Source organism: Pteropus vampyrus, unplaced genomic scaffold (genome assembly GCF_000151845.1).
Source record: "Pteropus vampyrus isolate Shadow unplaced genomic scaffold, Pvam_2.0 Scaffold80, whole genome shotgun sequence".
Classification (NCBI taxonomy): Eukaryota; Metazoa; Chordata; class Mammalia; order Chiroptera; family Pteropodidae; genus Pteropus; species Pteropus vampyrus.
In genome coordinates this window covers 4,493,770-4,512,649 of record NW_011888861.1, presented here as the reverse complement: position 1 = coordinate 4,512,649, position 18,880 = coordinate 4,493,770, and the positions used below count along the sequence as shown (strand labels likewise).

Here is an 18,880-nt window from a genome sequence, read left to right as displayed (position 1 = left end):
AAAAGAACTCTATATAGGTTAGATATAGACTACTGGAAGTGATTATCTATCTGTCCAGAATATTAGTTCACAGAATCCTTTAGCTTTGTTTTGCCATTGGTGGTCAATGTTTCAGATTAGCAAAGATAGAGAATTCAAGTGAGAATTTGAGAAGTTCACCCCATTCATTTAAGAAGCTATGATGCAGTTTCTAAAGAGGAAGTTCATATATCACTAAATATCAAACTTTTTTCAGGATATTTAAATCTTAATTGAGAACAAAAATATAGTATATTCTATTTTAAGAAAGACTTATATAAACTGCATTTCCTAAGCAGAATTAACTATGAAAATAATTAGAATTGGGGCAAAATGCATTTAATCAGCAGAATGGTATCAAACAAAGAATTTATAAGAATTTACCCTCAGCTGGGAAAAAAAGGAGGGAGGTTATCATGGAAGAATATTTCTGCAAAGGAATATATAACTAATGAAAAGCAAGCAACTCAAAGAGATGGAGGAAGATAAGCTAAAAGAAAGTGGCTGAAAAGAAAATTCTAAGTATCTTGGAGGCTATTTCTATCAGTTAGTTATCAAAAGCTTGAGATGGATCATGCCTCAAGAAAGAAAAAATGCAGAGGGCAACCACAGCTATTTCACATTTCTCCTAAGACTCAAGGTATCTTTTCAATGCTCTGCCTTCAGAAAGAACAAATCACTGACACTAGAAAACATTTCTAATAGCCAGGGCTTTAAGAATACAGTTCCTGAGCCCTACTGACAGCTATCATCCAAACTGCCTTAACCTCACCTGATCACTGTGGTTGAGATCCTGGATCCACATCTTACTTTGTGACTCTGAGCAAGTCACAGTCTCTCTAAGCCTTACTTTCCTTATCTGTAAAGTGGGATAATTAAAAACTTCTTTTGTAGGGTTCTCATGAGGACTAAAGATAATATCTGCAAAGCATCTAACAATCTCTGTAGTATAATAATAGTAGATGCTATACTACTATTGGTAGGTGCTATAAATATTAGCTATTGTGATCAGTAACAGCATTCCAAATACCATTCAGGTAACTTTATTCACACACAAAAAAACTGTTTTATGATTTGCTAATTACTTGTTTTATAAATCAGTGTTGCCTTGCTTTAAAAAAAAAGGTAATACTGAAAAACAGAAAGATGATACAGTGTTCTTACCTTCTTACCCATAAGACTAGCTCAGGTTACAGTAGCTCAAGAAGTTTATCTCCTACACAGATAGCTCCTACCACTCACTTCACTAAGACTTGAAGCTTAGTTGAAAAACAGTAAGCCACAAATATTATCATAAGATATGGCACTGTCAAATATTAAAAGAGTTAATTTTCTGAATATAAACCCCCCAAATAAAAAATATCAGCATAATTCACTGCAATAAAAAAATGAAAACAAACCAAAAAAAGGTCCATAAGGTATAAATTCAGCCAAACAGGTACTCTCATTTAACTGGATTTGTTTGATCTTTCATCAGTTTAAAGAGGAAAAAAAAACATATTGCAATACATGAAGCTCTAAGCAGACCTAATTTTTAAAGCAACAACTTCCAAAGTATATGCTACAGTCAGAACATAGCTGACGTAATCCCTTTTATTTTCTACATTTATACTTTTGCACAGAGATCTAATGTCACAAAGACAACCCCGAGTAACTTTAAGAATCAACAAAATTATAATTATCTTTCCTAAGCTGAACTGAGGCAGAAAATGTTAGTGGTATATTTTAGAAATCATTTCTACTTTAAATTCTCTCTGATTCTTGATTAATGAAAATACAAAATTAACTAGAACTTACAACTTTCCAAAAGCCTGTTAACCAAGAATATAGCTCTGAAATTATACAAAGTCCTGCCCAAATTATTTTCATTCCTAGAAGAAATGTACAGATATAAACATAAAACTTACTCAAATTTGTTGTCATGGATTCTACATCTGCTATTAAACCTGGAAGCTGCTGAAGCTGCTCCTGTAACTCTATTAGGCTCGTCTTCTTTTTTTCCCAGTGTGCTGAAAGCATAACAACCTCGCTATCCACCAGCTGCAACACAGAAGAGGAAGAGGCAGGTAAAACCAGACTTTTAGGCACAAAGAAATCATAGTCGGCATAATCACAGTTGATTGATGTTATCTTGAAAAAACTCCTCTTCTGAGTATAGATGACAGGACACTAAAGAAGACTGAAGTTGTTTCCTTTCTTAGAAAAGAACCAACTTAATATTCAGTGCAGAAAACCTCAAATTACTACTTGTCTCAGTGCATCTTAACCCAGAGAAGAGAAAGTTCAGAAATGACCATAGAAATCATTTCTAAGTATACCCTATTTTTAAGTAAACCCCATATTTGAAAATCCAAATCTAGAAAAATAAAACAAAAAAACTACCACTAACAATTGAAAAGAAAACAAAAACAACCCAAAACATAATTACTGAGTATTACTTGCTTTACAAAATAAATTCTTTTAGCAGAAGTTTCCTAACAGATCTAGAATACACTATGATTCAGTTTACATTGAACAGGGACACTTGTTGCATAAGGGAAAAGGTACTTGTATATGAAGGAATTATTGAGGCAACTGATCAATTCCAGAAAAAGGAGAATAGGATTTATGCTGACAAAAAAGGAATACACATGTAAAGGATTCCTAATCGCGCCATGATGAGATACCAGACTAGCCTAAAATAATTCTAACTTCTTTTCTAGAAGACGGTAAAGAAAATGACAGACATCAGCTTCTCCCAGACAATTCTGTTTTGGTCTTAACATGGTGGGAGGCAAAGGAGCCTAGAATGAGATTCAGAAGGAGCAAGGAGACGTCATCTTTTTTGAAAATATCACTGATAAGCAAGAATTGTGAAAGATACTCACACATTAGTAGAATAAATGTAAAGATGGCAAAATTCATTATGTAACAGAAAAAAATTCATTTAAATTTTACATGTAAATCAGAGTTCACAGTAAATTTATATTTAAAAAAGGCAATTTACACATCCCAAGATTAAGTCTTCACGAGTTGAAACATGAACAAAACTGATTCTTACTGAATGTCACTAAAGAAAGAACTTCAGAAATAAAAATATTAAAATAAGATGTAAAAATTATTTATATGTGGTGTTAGACTGTTTGTTTCTCCATTTTAATATTCTAGGGAATTCACAACATTGAAACAAAAGAACTAAGCTACAATAAAGGGGTTAGAAAGTTGCCTAGTTTCCTCACTCTGTCTCCATCTCCCACAACTCTCCTTTGTTTTTCAACCCAAATTGGAAGGATAACTACATCATCTCTCACCTACAAGCCTCATCTGAGCTGAGGTGACACCAAGCTCTACTCAAGTTGTGTTTCATTAATTTTATATACCTATTCTACAGACCATCCACTATCTGCCAGGCACTAGAGGTACAATGGTGAAAAAAACATTGGAAAAAAAAAATCCTGCCCTCTTGGTGCTTATCACCTGGTAGCAGGTCTCACAAATTCTCTTAGCTTCGGTGTTTAAACTCTACAAAAGAAAAAATAATTCCTATATAACAGGACTGATTTGAGGATAAATAATATATTTTCCTGGTATGTGGTATAGCTTTTAAAAAGTTTGATAAATCTTACTCTGGTTAATTAGGTTAATAACTTGAAAAACTGAGTACAATTTTTAGATATTAGCCATTTCTTACTGAAAATTAAAGAGCAACATATTTAAATATTAAAACTACAACCTAGTTCAAGCCTTCCACAAAATTAAAAATTATATTCTGAATAAAGAATATAAAACGTATATACAAAGAATATATCAGAATACACTAAAATATCATTTTCATTTAAAAGAGTGGAAGGTTAATAATTTTCAGAAATTATTATTGGTAATTATGTAATCATAACTAAAACACTTTGAGCATTTTCTAGGTGCCAGGCCCTGTGCTAAGCAATTTACATATATTTTCTCATTTAAACCACATAGCAACCTTGTAAACTAAGCATTATTACACCCTTCATTTTACAAATGAAGAAACAAAGGCATAGCATACTGAAGCCAAATCACTTTCCAAAGGGCCACAATGGAACTAGATTAAATCCCAGGGAGTCTGACACTTAAGCCCACACCCTTAAATCAATATTCTAGAGATCGTGCTATAGGGGTATATAAAAGGAAAAAGTAAAGTGAAAAGCTAGCAAAAGAAATGGTTCTAAAAATCTGTATGTACTTGAACTTTACTGAGCGATAAGAAATGAGCTATCTCCAAAAAGCCAATGTGTCCACCTCCAAGTAAACAATTCTGAATAACTCCAGATTTAACACCAGGGAATCGAGTTTAAGGAGCAAGACAAATACATAGTACTTCATTCCAAAATTCCTCCCGGTGGATACTGAAATTAGGAGAATGGAGAAAAGTAAGGAACGGCAATGATTTATAAAATGACCAATAACAGTACCTACTGTACAATTCAGAGTTTGGGGGCACATTATCTCATGTGATTTCCATATTACTTTGTTTGGTGAGTAGGGCAACTGGTGTATACCATTTTAAAGAGGAGAAAACTAAAATAGAGAGACTATGTGCCCAAGGTCAAAATGTATTAGTGCAGAAACTAGAATTTCCAACACCCAGTTCAGGTCATCTTTTACCACAGGCAGAGGAGATCCAAACTGGAACACAGTGAAGCATGTTTAATTTAACTAGCTTACATTGTTAAATAAAACAGGAATCTTGAGAGTTGAATTTAAAGGCAAGCAAATATTTCACAATAAAAATTACAAGCAAATAATACATGGGAAGTCTAACTTTAAAAAGCTGCCCTCAGTGTCTAATCCCTAAGTCATTATTAATTATTTATTCATTTATATATTGCTATGGGAGAAAAAACAAAGAACTTCTAAAAACTTTGTAGAAAAAACTTAGACGACAAAGTTACCATTGACCATAGCTGCTTGTTTTCTAAGCTACTGCTCTGAATTTTACTACTACATAGTAAGAATTAGCTTTAAAGTAGATGAGTATAAAATAATTTGTCAAACATGACTGAATTGTCCTAAAGTACATTTGTCCCGGCAGGCTGAAACTGTGTGAAGGCCACCAAAGGCACATTAGCATGGTCTGACAAAATATACACACGACGGGTTTAACATACATATCTTAAAGTTACACACTTTAAATATTTACATATGTCTCAACAACACATCAGAGGGCTTTAAAATAAATTTTCTTTTTTAAGTTTGAGAACTGTATTTCTGAAGACACTTGTGATCAGCTGTGGTCTTAAAACGAGTACTCAACTATGAAAAAATTTAAGATCCGAAGATAGCATAAAGTCAACAACAGATCTTATATATTTTATCATGAAATAGTTCTTATAATCAGAAGAATAATTTTTGTTAAAGATCCTCTGCAGCGGTCTCCAACCTTTTTGGCACCAGGGACCAGTGCTCCTATGAGACTCTAAAGCCTGGTGATCTGAGGTGGAGCTGAGGCAGTGATGCTAGTGCTGGGGAGCGGCTGCAAATACAGAAGAAGCAGCTTCGCTTGCTCACCCGCCCACTGCTCGCTTTCTGCCGTGCAGCCTGGCTCCTAACAGGCCACGGACCGGTACCAGGGGTCGGGAAGCCCTGCTCTATAGCATACAGTCTTCATTCAACGTTGTTTGTATGATACATCCATGTTGATAAATGTAGGAGTAGTAGTTCATGAATTTTCACTGCTGTATGATATTTGATTTTATGAGTAATATCATTTATTCTGTAGACGGACTTTGGGACTATCTAAATTTCAACAGAACCTGCTACAACATTCTGCTACAAATCTCCTGGCGCACATGTACAAGTTTCACATGTGAGTTACAGATGTGTCCGAAGTCTTGATCTCATCTTTCAGAGTGGCCTCAAAGGACTTAGGGTAACTAGATTCTCCCCGGCCTAGCCACCTCAGAGGTAGCTTCAAGTAGCCTCATCTATTTATTACATAGTAAACAGATGCTACCATGCCAATATTACAGAGGAAATGTGTGTCATACCAATATCAGGGGAAGCTTGGGACATGATGCTCTGGAAATATCCCTAGGAAGTGGAACTGTTTGAAAGGTACGTGCAAGTTCAAGTTCCACTTAATGCCAACTCATTTTTTCTAATGTGACTGTGCCAATGGATTTATACTCCCTCCAAGCTGTTCCTACAAAGGGAAAAAAGAAATAGTGTTCTGCAAGTGACTGCACAGAAAACTCAAGGTTTAAATTTTCAATAATCTAAGGAGCACAGATTTGTGGTTTTAATTTGTACTTCCTTGATTACTGACCACTCCTATATTTTTTCTTCTACAAAATGCCTGGTTATATCTTTTGCTTGCTTTTCTATTGGGTTACTGTCCTATTTTTATTGATTTGTAGCAGTTGTTCATATTTTCTGAACACCTGTCCTTTGTTTTGTAAATTGCTTAACATTTTCCTGGTGTTGTTCGATGAAGAGAAGCTTTGATTAAAATTATATTTTTATTTATGGTTGATTTTATGCCTTGTTAAAGAAATCTTTCTCTACTCTGAGGTCTTCTACTATTTTTTAAAATATGTATCGTTTTCCCTCTTATATTTAAGTATGATAGAACCAAAATTTGAACCAAATCCTCCAACTACTTTTACTCATCATTATACTGGACATATAAAAAGACATGAAGAAGTGAAAGTTGTACGGATTAGAAGGGACGAAACAAAACCTAATATCTACACGAAAGAACTCCCAACCCCATATACAAATTATCAGAGTAAGTGGATTTAGCAAGGTGGTTGAATACAGGATCAATACACTGCAAGTCAAATACTGCAGGTTTTGGTAGATATCAGGACAAAGACGTTATCTTCAATTAAAAACTTGCTAAAATGTTTTATTCTGAATATATTCTTAATTTTACCAAATCTATGTTCTGTATTTGATGATCCGATATTTTTCTCCCTGAATATATTAACGTGGTCAATTGCATTTAAAAGATTTTCTAATGTCAAACCAGCCTTTTAATCCTGAAATGAGCCTGTTATATTGTTTTTTTTTATACATTGCTTGTTTATACATTGCGAACACAACTATACACCGCAGAATGTCTCCGAGGCAGAATGCCTTTTATCATCCAACATTCACAGAACACATACCAATCAATACAAAGTTTTGGCTAATATTTACATAGGAAAACTCTACATTTAAACCCAAGACGCATTTTAAAACAATGTGAGATTACATTTCAAACACAATTGTTAGGACATGAGAATCATAAGACAATAAGAGAAACACATCCATAAAGGAGTTTCATGCTTTGTGTGTTGCTAGTGTTGAGAGGCCACACTACTGCACTGTTAACTTTGTTAACTATATCAAAATTTTGGTAATGAGAAAACTATGTTTTAAGCACTTTATATCCTAACAGATTGCTACCCATGTATATAGGCGTTTCTCTAGCTTTAAATATATTTAAGGATGTTGGCTGAAGGTTTGGGGTTGACATACAACATTTTGTAACTTTTCCAATTTAGAACATTAATAGCTTCCTGGTTAGTGTTTGTACACTACATCTGATTTTTAGAAACCGATTATTGAAATTAAGTGAGAGATGATGCTATTTCTATTTTTCACTGGTTACCCTTGAAATTCTACCCTCCATATTTAACTTTGAATCTGAGGCTAATCGATATTGATCCACTGTCCCTAAGTAATGCAAGGACTTTAGAATGCTTTAACTCTAATAATCTGCCTTCCAGGTAACTTGGAATTGTTAATGGGTATTTCTGGTTTATCATTTTCAATCCCACAAATTAGATAACTGATAATACACAGTCACTGTTTAATCTTTATTTTACCATTTTCTTTGTTCACTATTTCTTTTTATATCTCAGACCTACCTTCCAAAATCATTTTCCTTTATTCTGAAAGGATACACATTCTTTAGAAGTTCCTTTATTATGTGATTGTTGATAGAAAACTATTTTTTTCTGAAAATGTCTTACTTTGCCCTCATTATTGACAATAGTTTGAGATATCTTCTGTGAAACTATAAGTGATCTGTCTTTTCTCTTTAGTTGCTTTGAGCTCTTCTCCTTGACTTCGATGTTCTGTAGTTTCAATATGAGGTATCTAGGTATAATTATTTCTTTTGCTTGCTTATACTTTTTGGATCTAAAAATTTACATCTCATTTCTGAAAAGTTCTTAGCCATTTGTCTTTTCCTATACTGTCTTTCCCTCATTATCTCTTCCTAGAAAGTTTTTTAGATATATTAAGCTGATCCATATGGAACTATAATTTTACAGATCAAAATTGGTCCAATATTGATAATCTCACTTGGTTCAAACTAAAAACCTTCTATTTTTTTTTTTTTTTTCCTATTAACTCCTCTTTCATACTTTCCATTTTTTCTCAGAGATCCTTTCTGGGTAACTGACTTTATCTTCTACTTCACTATATTTTTCCTTCAGATGCATATAACTGCTGTTAAGCACATTCTTTGGGTTTTTAATTTTAATGACTTTTTAAAGTCATGTATAATAGGGTCTTGTTCCTTACTCATTTTTAATCCATTTTTTATCTCTTTAAAAAACTTTGTATATACCTACTTAATAGTCTATGTCCAATACTGTGATATCTAAAGTCCAAAGTCTATCTAAATCTTATTTTTGGTTTCGATGACTCTCAAACTTTTGGTAATAAATTTCTGTTTGTAATTTTTTTTGAAGGGGGTAGTGAGAAATTAATGTGTAGGAATCTTGAGGAGCCTAGGTTTATAAAGTTATCCATGTAGAATTTATATCTGTTGGGTGTCAAAAAAAAAAAAGTCATCTGTGGCCCTTTCATTTCTTAATGTACTGGTTCCTTGATCACGCAGGAAGTATAAATTAGAGCCCCACACTCACATCAGGCCAAGACCATGGTAACAAACACAAAAAGAAGACTATGTTATTCCAAATTGTCATGAAGACAGACAGGTTTCTTTGTTGCTTTCTTTACCAACAGGTAGCTTTTCTTTTCTTTTTTCCTAGCATTACTTTTCACTGAGAGATATAGCCACTTCAAAGATCCAAGAGCTTTGGACATGGGGTTGATGAACTCAGCAGTGGGTATGCCAAGATCAGTGACCGGTGGCAGCAGGTGCCAGGAGCACCCAGAGTCCAAGGTGGAGTGGTGCATTATGTGGCCAGGGCTATGGTGGTCAACGTCAGGGAGTGGTGCCTCATGGAAAGCAACCCTGGGGTCTTCACTGGGCTCATTAAAGAAATTGGTTGCTGAGGAGCTCAAGTAAAAGAAATATGGAGTTTAGAGCCTGAGAACTTTGAAAAACTAAAGCCAGTTAATGGGTTAATTTTTTTTTTTTTTCCAAGTGGCAGCCAGAAGAATCAGCAGGGTTTGTGGTTCAGAACTCCAGACGTGATCAGTATTTTTTGCCAAACAGGTAATTAATATTTGTACTACTAAAGCCATATCAAGTGCATTACCAAACTGTACCCATCAAGAATTTTCACAAAGTTTTGATGCAGCTATGAAAAGTTTGGCACTGAACAATTCGCATGTGATTCAACAAATACACAACAGTTTCACCAAACAGCAAATGTTTGAATTTGATGCAAAGACACCAGCAAAAGAAAAAGATGCTTTTCATTTCATCAGTTATGTTTCTGTTAATGGAAGACTATATGAAGTAGATGGACTAAGAGAAGGACTGATTTAGGTGCATGCAATCTGGACAGCTGGCTAGATCATCGCAGTAAGGCCAGTCACAGAAAAAAGAATACAAAAGTAAAGTGAAGGTGAAATTGCACTTAATGGCCATGGTGTCCAAAAGAAAAATGATATATGAACATAAGATAGCAGAGTTACAAAGACACCTTGCTGAGGAACCCATGGATACAGATCAGGGTAATATGGTAAGTGGTATTCAGTCAGAGGTTGCCAAAAATCAGATGCTTCTTGAAGTATAAAAATTTTTAAAAATATGATTGAGCATATCAGAAAGAAGCATAATTACCTACCTTTCATTATAGAATTGTTAAAGACTTTAGCAGAACATCGACAGTACATACCACTAGTAGAAAAGGCAAAAGAAAAATGGAATGCAAAGAAAGCACAGGAAACCAAATAAAGAAGATGCTTTGGGATATGTACACACTTCTGCTTCTGCATTTATTTTCATGGAAACCATTAAGTACAAAGAACTATGAGCAACACTCTAATTGACTCAGAGTGTATCTGGCAATAGTATCAGTCTACCTTGTCTTTAATGCATGGATTCATAAACTTTTTCCCTACCTTTTTCATGTGCATGTAGTGCATATTAAATAAAAGTGATGTTAAGAGTGCTTGCCCAAATTATATTATTTGACAATGGACCGGAGAACTTCTGTTGGTTCTCTGGCTATATAACCACTGTAATGAACCTAGAAAATACACAAATTATATTCTCTACCTCTAATTGTTGTAATTAATCTTCTGATTTTTTAGCTTAGTTAAGTGCTTAAAATTTATAATAGTCTGATCTTGATTAAACTGGATCTCTTTTTTTCTCATTAGTGATGGACAAAAATCAGTTTCTGTCTTTAATATTTAAATTATTTTAAATTTTAAAACTAAATTTTATCTCCTATATCATTTTAAAATGAATGATTTTAAGGCAGATCATCTGAAAAGGACAAAAGTACAGTTCTAGTGATTTTCACTGCTATCATTAGAAAAAGTAATAAACATCTCAACTAGAAAAATAAAGATCCAAGAGCTTTATGCAGGAGTCTCAGATTCAGTTCCCCATAGACAGAATCTCCTGTCCCCACAAATTTCTACAGCTTTTGTTTTAGTATTTGACCTCAGCTTCTGTGGTTTATTTAACCACTCTTGATTTCAGTTCTCTTTTCTTTTAACTTTCCTTTTTTTTTTTTTTGCTTTTTAAGGTCTCCTTTAATTTTTATGAGCTTAATACACTAAAATATATTTTTTTAAAAAACCTATCCAGCATTTAGATGTTTTGTAGCCATAGGGCTTTTCAAATTACCTAGTCTGTCTTACTGCCAGAAACCTACATTCTCCCTTTTTCAGTTATTTCTCAGAGAAACACTAATGCACTAATGTCCAAATTTCATACATATTAACTCTGTTCTATACAACTATTACAGCTTCACTAATTTAGGTAAATGGGAAAGAAAGTAAGTCTAAATTAAAGTCAGAATCACAGAAGTGTTTTTAGAAAGTTTCATTGGCAACAATGGCAGAGAGTATTCTATCTTGGCTAATAAAGCTTTAAGTACATGTACCAAATAATTTTTATTACAAGTCACTTTTATTCATTATACACGTTATTCATAGCGCTGGCAAATGATTTGTTCTTCTAAGTAAATTCAGGATTACTTCTGAAATTTTTATATTTATTTGCTAAGCAAATTAATAATTTTAGGTAGAGTGAACAAAGTTAAGCTTTTGCTCAAATAATTAGAAATTCTTAAATAGTGGGTAAAAAGAAATTATATCTTATAATTTATATATACTAGAAAGGCATCAGACTCAAAATCAAAGCATTATATCAAGATAAAGCAAGCATTTACTTGTGATTTGAGAATAAAAGTTACAAACTCTCTAAGCCTAACTAACTAAATTACTTGACTAAGATAATATGATAATGTGCCTTATTTAGGGAGTTTCATAATCAACTAAATTCAATTTTGGATATTCTGCGAAACATTTTAATACAATTACAAATTTATTTCTTAAAAACTAGCATTTAACATTGCAAAAGGATTTTGTCACGTTTTCTCGCAGCTATAAGATTAGCCGATAATTTTGTACCTCCCCAGCACGCGCACACTCCTTGGCTCTTTTGTGAAGTGCAGCCCATGTATCTTCATACCTAAGTAAAAAATTCAAAATGAAAACCACGTATTAACAAAAAATAATGGAGATATGTCACAAGGACACAGAAGTCAACTTGAAGGAGCTTCCAACGGCCAAATCTGGGAGAATTTAAGCAACAAAATAAATAATGGTACTAATGGGTTAGAACTCAAAGAATAAAATAAACTTCCATAAGTTCATAGTTATTTAAATAACTGAATAAATGGGGGAAAAGGAAAAAACTCTTCCTTACAGTGGAATTCCAATTAATAATTATAGAAAAAAATGATAAAAATAGAAAAACACCATTTGATAAACAAAATCATAATTATTTCAGGCAAGAATTCCCATGAATGCTAAAATCAGTGGGTAAAATTATAAAGAGAAATAGGATATTTACATAATCTCAAAGCATCTCCCCACAAGACATGCATTAATTGTAAAGGAGAAAACAGTCTGAACAGTGGAGAAACCAGGCAGACACTTTCTTAACCAAGTGATCAACAGTAATGAGACCTATAAACGTCACATGCCTACTGATATGATACACTGGAAGGACACAACATTACTCTTCTGGCATTTTTGCCAAAAAGGCACTAACTTGAATTTAGTCATGAGAAAACAGATAAACCCAAACTGAAAAACATTTTGCAAAATAACTGGCCAGTACAGTTTAAAAGTGTTGAGGTCATGAAAGACAGACTCAGGAACTGTGTCAGATTAAAAGAGATGAAGGAGATATGGTGACTAAATACAACACGTGATCCCACATTGGATCCTGGTCCAGAAACAAGGACATTAGTAGGATAACTGATGAAATTTGAATAAGTTCTGTAGTTTACAGGCAGACCTCGTTTTACTGCACTTCGTTTCCCTGAACTTCACAGATGTTGCAGTTTTTACAAATTGAAGGCAAGACTCCCTCCACCAGCAAAAGAATTACAACTTGCTTTTTTTGTGATACTTGCTTTATCGTGGTGGTCTGGAACTGCACCTGCAATATCTCCAAGGTATGCTTGTTTTTTATCAATGTTAACGTCCTGGTTTTGAAAATTGTATTATTGTACACGATCCTCAAAATACATGAAGCAATAATTGGCAAAACAGAAAGGAGAAATAAACATTCTCCAATAATGGAGACTTCAATACCTCACTCTTGATAATGGATAAAATGACCAGACAGAAGAGAGAACCTAAACAATATAATAAATCAACCAGATATAACAGACATATACAGAATACTCTATCCAGCAACAGAATACATATTCTTCTCAAGTGCATATGGGACTTTCTCGAGGAAAAACCATGTGTTAGGTCACAAATTAAGCCTCAATAAATTTTAAAGGTGGTTATGAGAAATCTCTGAACCTTCCATCAGTTTTGCTGTGTACCTAAGACTGCTCTAAAAAGATAAAGTATATATTTTTTAAAAAAGAGATAGCTTACAAAGTATCTTCCCTGACTACAATGGAATTAGAAATCAATAACAAATAGAAAATTGGAAAATTCAAAAATTTGTGTAAATTAAACGACACATTCTTAAAAAACTAATGGGTCAAAGAAGAAATCAGAAGGGAAATCAGAAAATATTAAGAGATGAATGAAAATGAAATCACAACATACTGAAAATTATGGGGTACAGCAAAAACAGGGCTAAGAGGGAAATTTATAGCTATGTATACTTATATCAAAAAAGAAAAAAGATTTCAAATCAATCCTAACTTCACAACTTAGGGAACTAGAAATAGAACAAACTGAATCTAAAGCTGGAAGAAAAAAATCTTAAAGATTACAGCAGAAATAAAGTAGAGAATTAAAAAACAACAAACAAAAATCAATGAAACCAGATTTTTTATTTTATCTGGCACAAAGGGTGCTCTCTGGCACTGAATAGATGGAAGAAATAAAACTTGTATTTGCTTTATATTGTTACAATCTGAAATTATTTCTGAAGTACAGGAACAGACTGACTCTACAGTACAGTACAGTACAGAAAGCTTTCACTAAAGTGTTAGTGATACTCAATACAGGCATACCTCAGGGATACTGTGGATTCAGTTCCAGGCCATCGCAGTAAAGCAAGCTATAACCTTTTTTTGGTGGAGGGTCTTGCCCTCAGTATGAAATGCAACATCTATGAAGTGCAATATAACAAGATATTCCTGTACTTTTTAAGGTAGCTCCTGTAGACCTGTGCCCTTATATAGGATTTTAGGTCCTCAACAAAGAATTTACAGCAATGTACTCCTAAGACCATCATACTAAATCTGGAAGGGCTGTAGCATCTTCAAAATATGTAGTGCTGGGGGGACGGGCTCCTCTGCACTGAAACAGGTAGGTAATTGACTGATTGAAATGTAATCTGTGCACTCAAAATTGAGGTGCTATGAATGAGAGGAAATCTATTGCCAAGCCCCACAAATACTGCTCCCGTAAGAGAAAAGAAAAAATTCTCCCAAACCATATATCCTTCCATTTCCTACAAGAAATTCAGCTCCATGATAATCTTATGGGACCACCCTATGTGTGGTCTGTCATTGACTGAAACATTGTTACACAGCACATGACTGTATACTTACAGTGGAATATTATTCAACCGTAAAAAGAAGAAAAATCTGACATATGCTATGCTTCAGCATGGATGAACTTTGAAAACATTATGCTAAGTGAAATAAACCAGTCACAAAGACGAATACTGTATGATTCCACTTATTCATATATAGTACCTAGAGTACTAGTCAAATTTATAGAAAAAGAAAGTAGAATGATGGCCTGAGGCAGGGCCAAGGGGCAATGGGGAGTTGTTGTTTAATGTGTAGTTTCAGTTTTGCAAGATGAAAAGAATTTTGGAGATTGGCTGCACAACAATGTGAATGCACTTAATACTACTGAACTGTACACTTAAAAATGGTTAAGATGTTAAATTTTGTTATGTGTATTTTATCACATTTTTAACAATTAAAAAATTATGATTTAGATATCCACTATTTAAAATGGTCTTTCTTCCACCCAATATTAGTTCTAAAAGACTGTGTCTCAGTGCAGTGAATGGACATGTTAGACATCTTCCTATGACTGTAAATTTTTCATATTAAGTCCCAAAATGTACCCCATCCCAGAAAATACCACACACAAAAGTCTACACCTCTAAAATAAATTTTTCAATAGAGTTTTCAACTAAACTAAATTCAAAAAAAAGATAAAATGTAAATAGTAAACAGTACACCTCTGATTAATTTTTACTACACCTCTTTTCATGTTCACTTATGTTCTTCACTCAACAAAACCAAGTAGGAAATTAATATTAAATTAAGCACTTTTAATTTCAGAGAAGAAAAAATTTCTAGATTTAGCAACCATAAAAAGAAACCCAATAAAGAACTGGAAGAGAAAGCAAAATATGGGTGCAGATCATTGTGTCATAATAAATGCAGATAAGGAAAAGAACTATTATCTTCTACTGCACACATCTTAACCACACATCTGTCAGATGACACAATAAGTACAGAACTGCATATAACAGTATACTTAAATTATGTACTTATTTTTCTAACAGCTTTACTGAAGTAATTCACGTACCATAAAATTCACCCTCTTAAAGTGTATATATAATTCAGTAGAGTTTTTAGTACATCTACTTCTGTCTCCATGGATTCACCTATTCTGGACATTTCATATAAATGGAATCATACATATGTGGCCTTTTATGTTGGGTTTCTTTCTTTCACTTAGCATATTTATGTTCCGTTCACATTTCAGCATGTATCAGTACTTCATTCTTTTTTTTCAGATGAATAATATTCCACTGAATGAATATATCACATTTTGTTTATCCATTTATCAGTTGATGAATATTTGTGCTGCTTCTACTTTTTGGCTATTCTAAATAATACTGCTTTATGAATAATACTGCTATGCACACTTATGTACAAGTTTTTATGTAAACATAAGTTTTTAATTCTGTTGGTGTGAAATTGCTAGGTCATATGATAATTCTGTTTAATTTTTTGAGAAACTACCAAACTGTTTTCCACAGTGGCTGCACCATTTTACATTCCCACCAGCATCCTGGATATTGTCTATCTTTCTGATTATAGCCATGCTAGTGAGTGTGAAGTGATATTTCGTTATGATTTTGATTTGCATTTCCCTGACGACTAATGATGTTGAGCATCTTTTCATGTGCTTACTGGTCATTTCTATATCTTCCTTAGGCAAATGTCAGATCCATTGCCTAATTCTTCATTGGGTTGTCTTTTTATTTTTGAGTTATAAAAGTTCTTTATATACGCTAGAAACAAGTCCCTCATCAGATATATGATTTGCAAATATTTTCTCCCATTCTGTGGACTGTTGTTTCCCTTTCTTGTGTTCTTTGAAGTAAAAACGTTTTTAATTTATATAAAGTCCAATTAATCTATTTTTTCTTTTCTTACTTATGCTTTTGATATTATATCTAAGAAAACCATGTGTTTTAATATTAATCTCCATGTCAACAGAAATAAATTGGAGAAAATATAAAATTAAGAACCAAAGTAAGAAAATTATTGAGGACTCAAAATAGGAATCCATTTTCTTGACACAAAGAAACCAAAAGCATAATAAATACACACAATAAAGTATTGACTAGAACTATAATGTTGATCAATCTACTCAGCCTGAATGGACTTTGTATTAATCAGTGAAAAGTAAAAGCCCCTCAGAGAAATAAATAATTCCAATCATATTCAGATAAAATTTGGTTGATTTAAGGTTTCTATCTATAAAATTATAAAATATTTTTAGACTATAGTTAGAAGCATAACTTTATTTAAATGAAAACATTTACCTGCTAAGTAATTCTAGTCCAGCAGAGTATTTTGGCAAATACGAAACAGTCCTGCCAAAAGAAACTTATTTTATTAAAATTGTTTCTCATTTATGCCAACTTAACAAAAAAATTACATACAAGAATTGTGACACTTTCAATTGTAATGTTTACTATTTTAAAATCACTAATGACCATTTAAACTTTTAGAGAAACATACTGCTTTATTTCAGTAAATAACTGTAAAATACTAACAACCATCACTTTGCCCTACAGATTTTTAGCACATAATAAACACTTTAATGTAATGCTAATAAGCATTTTTTAAAAAAGCTCATCACCTCTAGGTTGAAAGTGAAATTTTATCATATGCTTTACTCTATTAAAAAATGAAAAAATTATACAACACCAGTGTTTTCATATAAAAAAGGTAACGTGGCTAAAGAGGCTTGCTGACAAAGTACTGTCCCATTATTAATTTGCTTCTTAACAAAGCAGGGATTTTACTTTGCTCTTAATATACAAATAAAAATGACTGTGATCAAACAATAGCCATTGTCAGAGTAAAGCAATTACACTTCACCGTTTTTTCAACCATTTTACAATTTTATCAAAAAATTTTCCAGTGTTACAAAACTTAGAAAGAATCAAGTAATTGTTTGTAGTTAGATGCACTCAACGCATGTTAAAACCCATTAATTATACTATCAAGATTACAACCAAGTTGTACAAAATTTAAGTCACAGTAAATAAAATCTTAGCACAAGCTTACCTTGGTTTGCTTTTTACTTTAGCTTCTCTTGACTTGTCACTTAAAGTCTTCAGCCTATAATCAACAAGTATAAAATATTATATTCTTACAGCTCAAGAGATTTTTTTCAACCATAAATTTCATAGCTGTTCACATTTTGGGTCAAATAGGCTAATTTTTTAAGCAATAATTAAGCACCTGTACAGATGACAGCTATTTGTAAAAACATATAGTGTTTAGTATGTGTCAGATACTACGAATGAAAAATTTTTAGCAAATATCATATGCAATATAAAGGACAAATATATACTCACCACAAATGGAAAATTTGTAGCAAATATTTTTATATTTTTTCTTGTCCCAAATCCCTTTTTTAAAAACAATTCCTAAATGTGATCAGACTAGAGAAACCTCATTTATCTGGTATCATTAGAAAAAGAAATGGTGCACATAGATAAATCTGACAGGTTTAAAGATATCTAAGCAGCACATTTTATAAAGCAGATACTATGGCAGGCGCTCAAATTCTGACAACAGGATTCCATCTTTCTGGTCAATACTCCTGGCTAAGTACCAGAGGGAACTTCTGATTGAAAGACTATTTTTAACAAACTGGAATGCCAATTTCATACAAAGGTTTTTATATTATTATTTTTTTTTAATTAAAATATCTATGAGACTGATTTCTCTACAATGTTAAAAAGATTCTGCAATCTCTTTAATACAAAAGTAATGTATGTATCTCCACATGATTCCAGGGAATTATACTTCAAAAGTCTACCCTATCCTAGAGAAACAATATAAATTTCCAAGTTTACCTTGGAAACTAGTAAATCTGGTTTAAAGTAGATTAAGTGACAAGTAGGGAAAGGGACTTTGCTAGCCATGCTCTACCATTTCCACTCCAAAGTTTGACAAAGGCACTCAGTTGTGACATTCCAGGTTGAATTATCCTAGATAGTCATACACGACAATGCACTGTAGTAAAAATGATTTATTATTTTTAGTGATTCAGGACAATTCCATATGGTTGGATGTTATAAGGTTATTGAAAGGGAACTAAGATCCTCTTTGGACCACCTTATATGACCTTGGCAATCTTTAGATTGGTATTTCAAATATTTATTTCTAAAATAACCTATCAGAAATAAGTCAGACAAAAAAGACAAATACTGCATGATTTCACTTATATGTGGAATTTAAAAACTTCAAAATGAAGAAATAAAAAGAAACAAAACAGACTCAGAAACAAAGAATAAACTAGTGATTGCCAGAGGAGATTGGGAGTGGGTGAAAAAACTGACGGGGAATACAGTCACTAATAGTGTGATAACTCTGCACAGTGACAGATGATTACTAGACTTAGTGTGGTGAGCACGTCATAAGATATATAAATGTCAAATCACTATGTTGTACATCTGACACTAATAATATTGTATAACAAGTATACTTTAATAAAAATAAAGTAG

General features: G+C 32.9%; 1 protein-coding gene and 1 pseudogene across 3 annotated transcripts in view; one reads left to right on the top strand and one right to left on the bottom strand.

Annotated features, from left to right (window-relative positions):
• The window catches only part of DTNBP1 (dystrobrevin binding protein 1), a 134,689-nt gene that overhangs the window by 108,555 nt on the left and 7,254 nt on the right, over window positions 1-18,880 (bottom strand). For 2 of the 3 annotated variants that reach the window (XM_023532259.1, XM_011362873.2), the window contains exons 2-5: window positions 17,433-17,486; window positions 16,682-16,732; window positions 11,809-11,869; window positions 1,926-2,058 (exon numbers count right to left, since the gene is read on the bottom strand). In XM_023532259.1, the coding sequence (XP_023388027.1) occupies window positions 1,926-2,058; window positions 11,809-11,869; window positions 16,682-16,732; window positions 17,433-17,486 (299 nt within the window). Of the gene's footprint in view, window positions 1-1,925; window positions 2,059-11,808; window positions 11,870-16,681; window positions 16,733-17,432; window positions 17,487-18,880 lie in introns of those variants that run through there. The other variant, XM_023532260.1, reaches the window with a different exon arrangement.
• LOC105293946 lies at window positions 9,242-10,914 on the top strand (annotated as a pseudogene).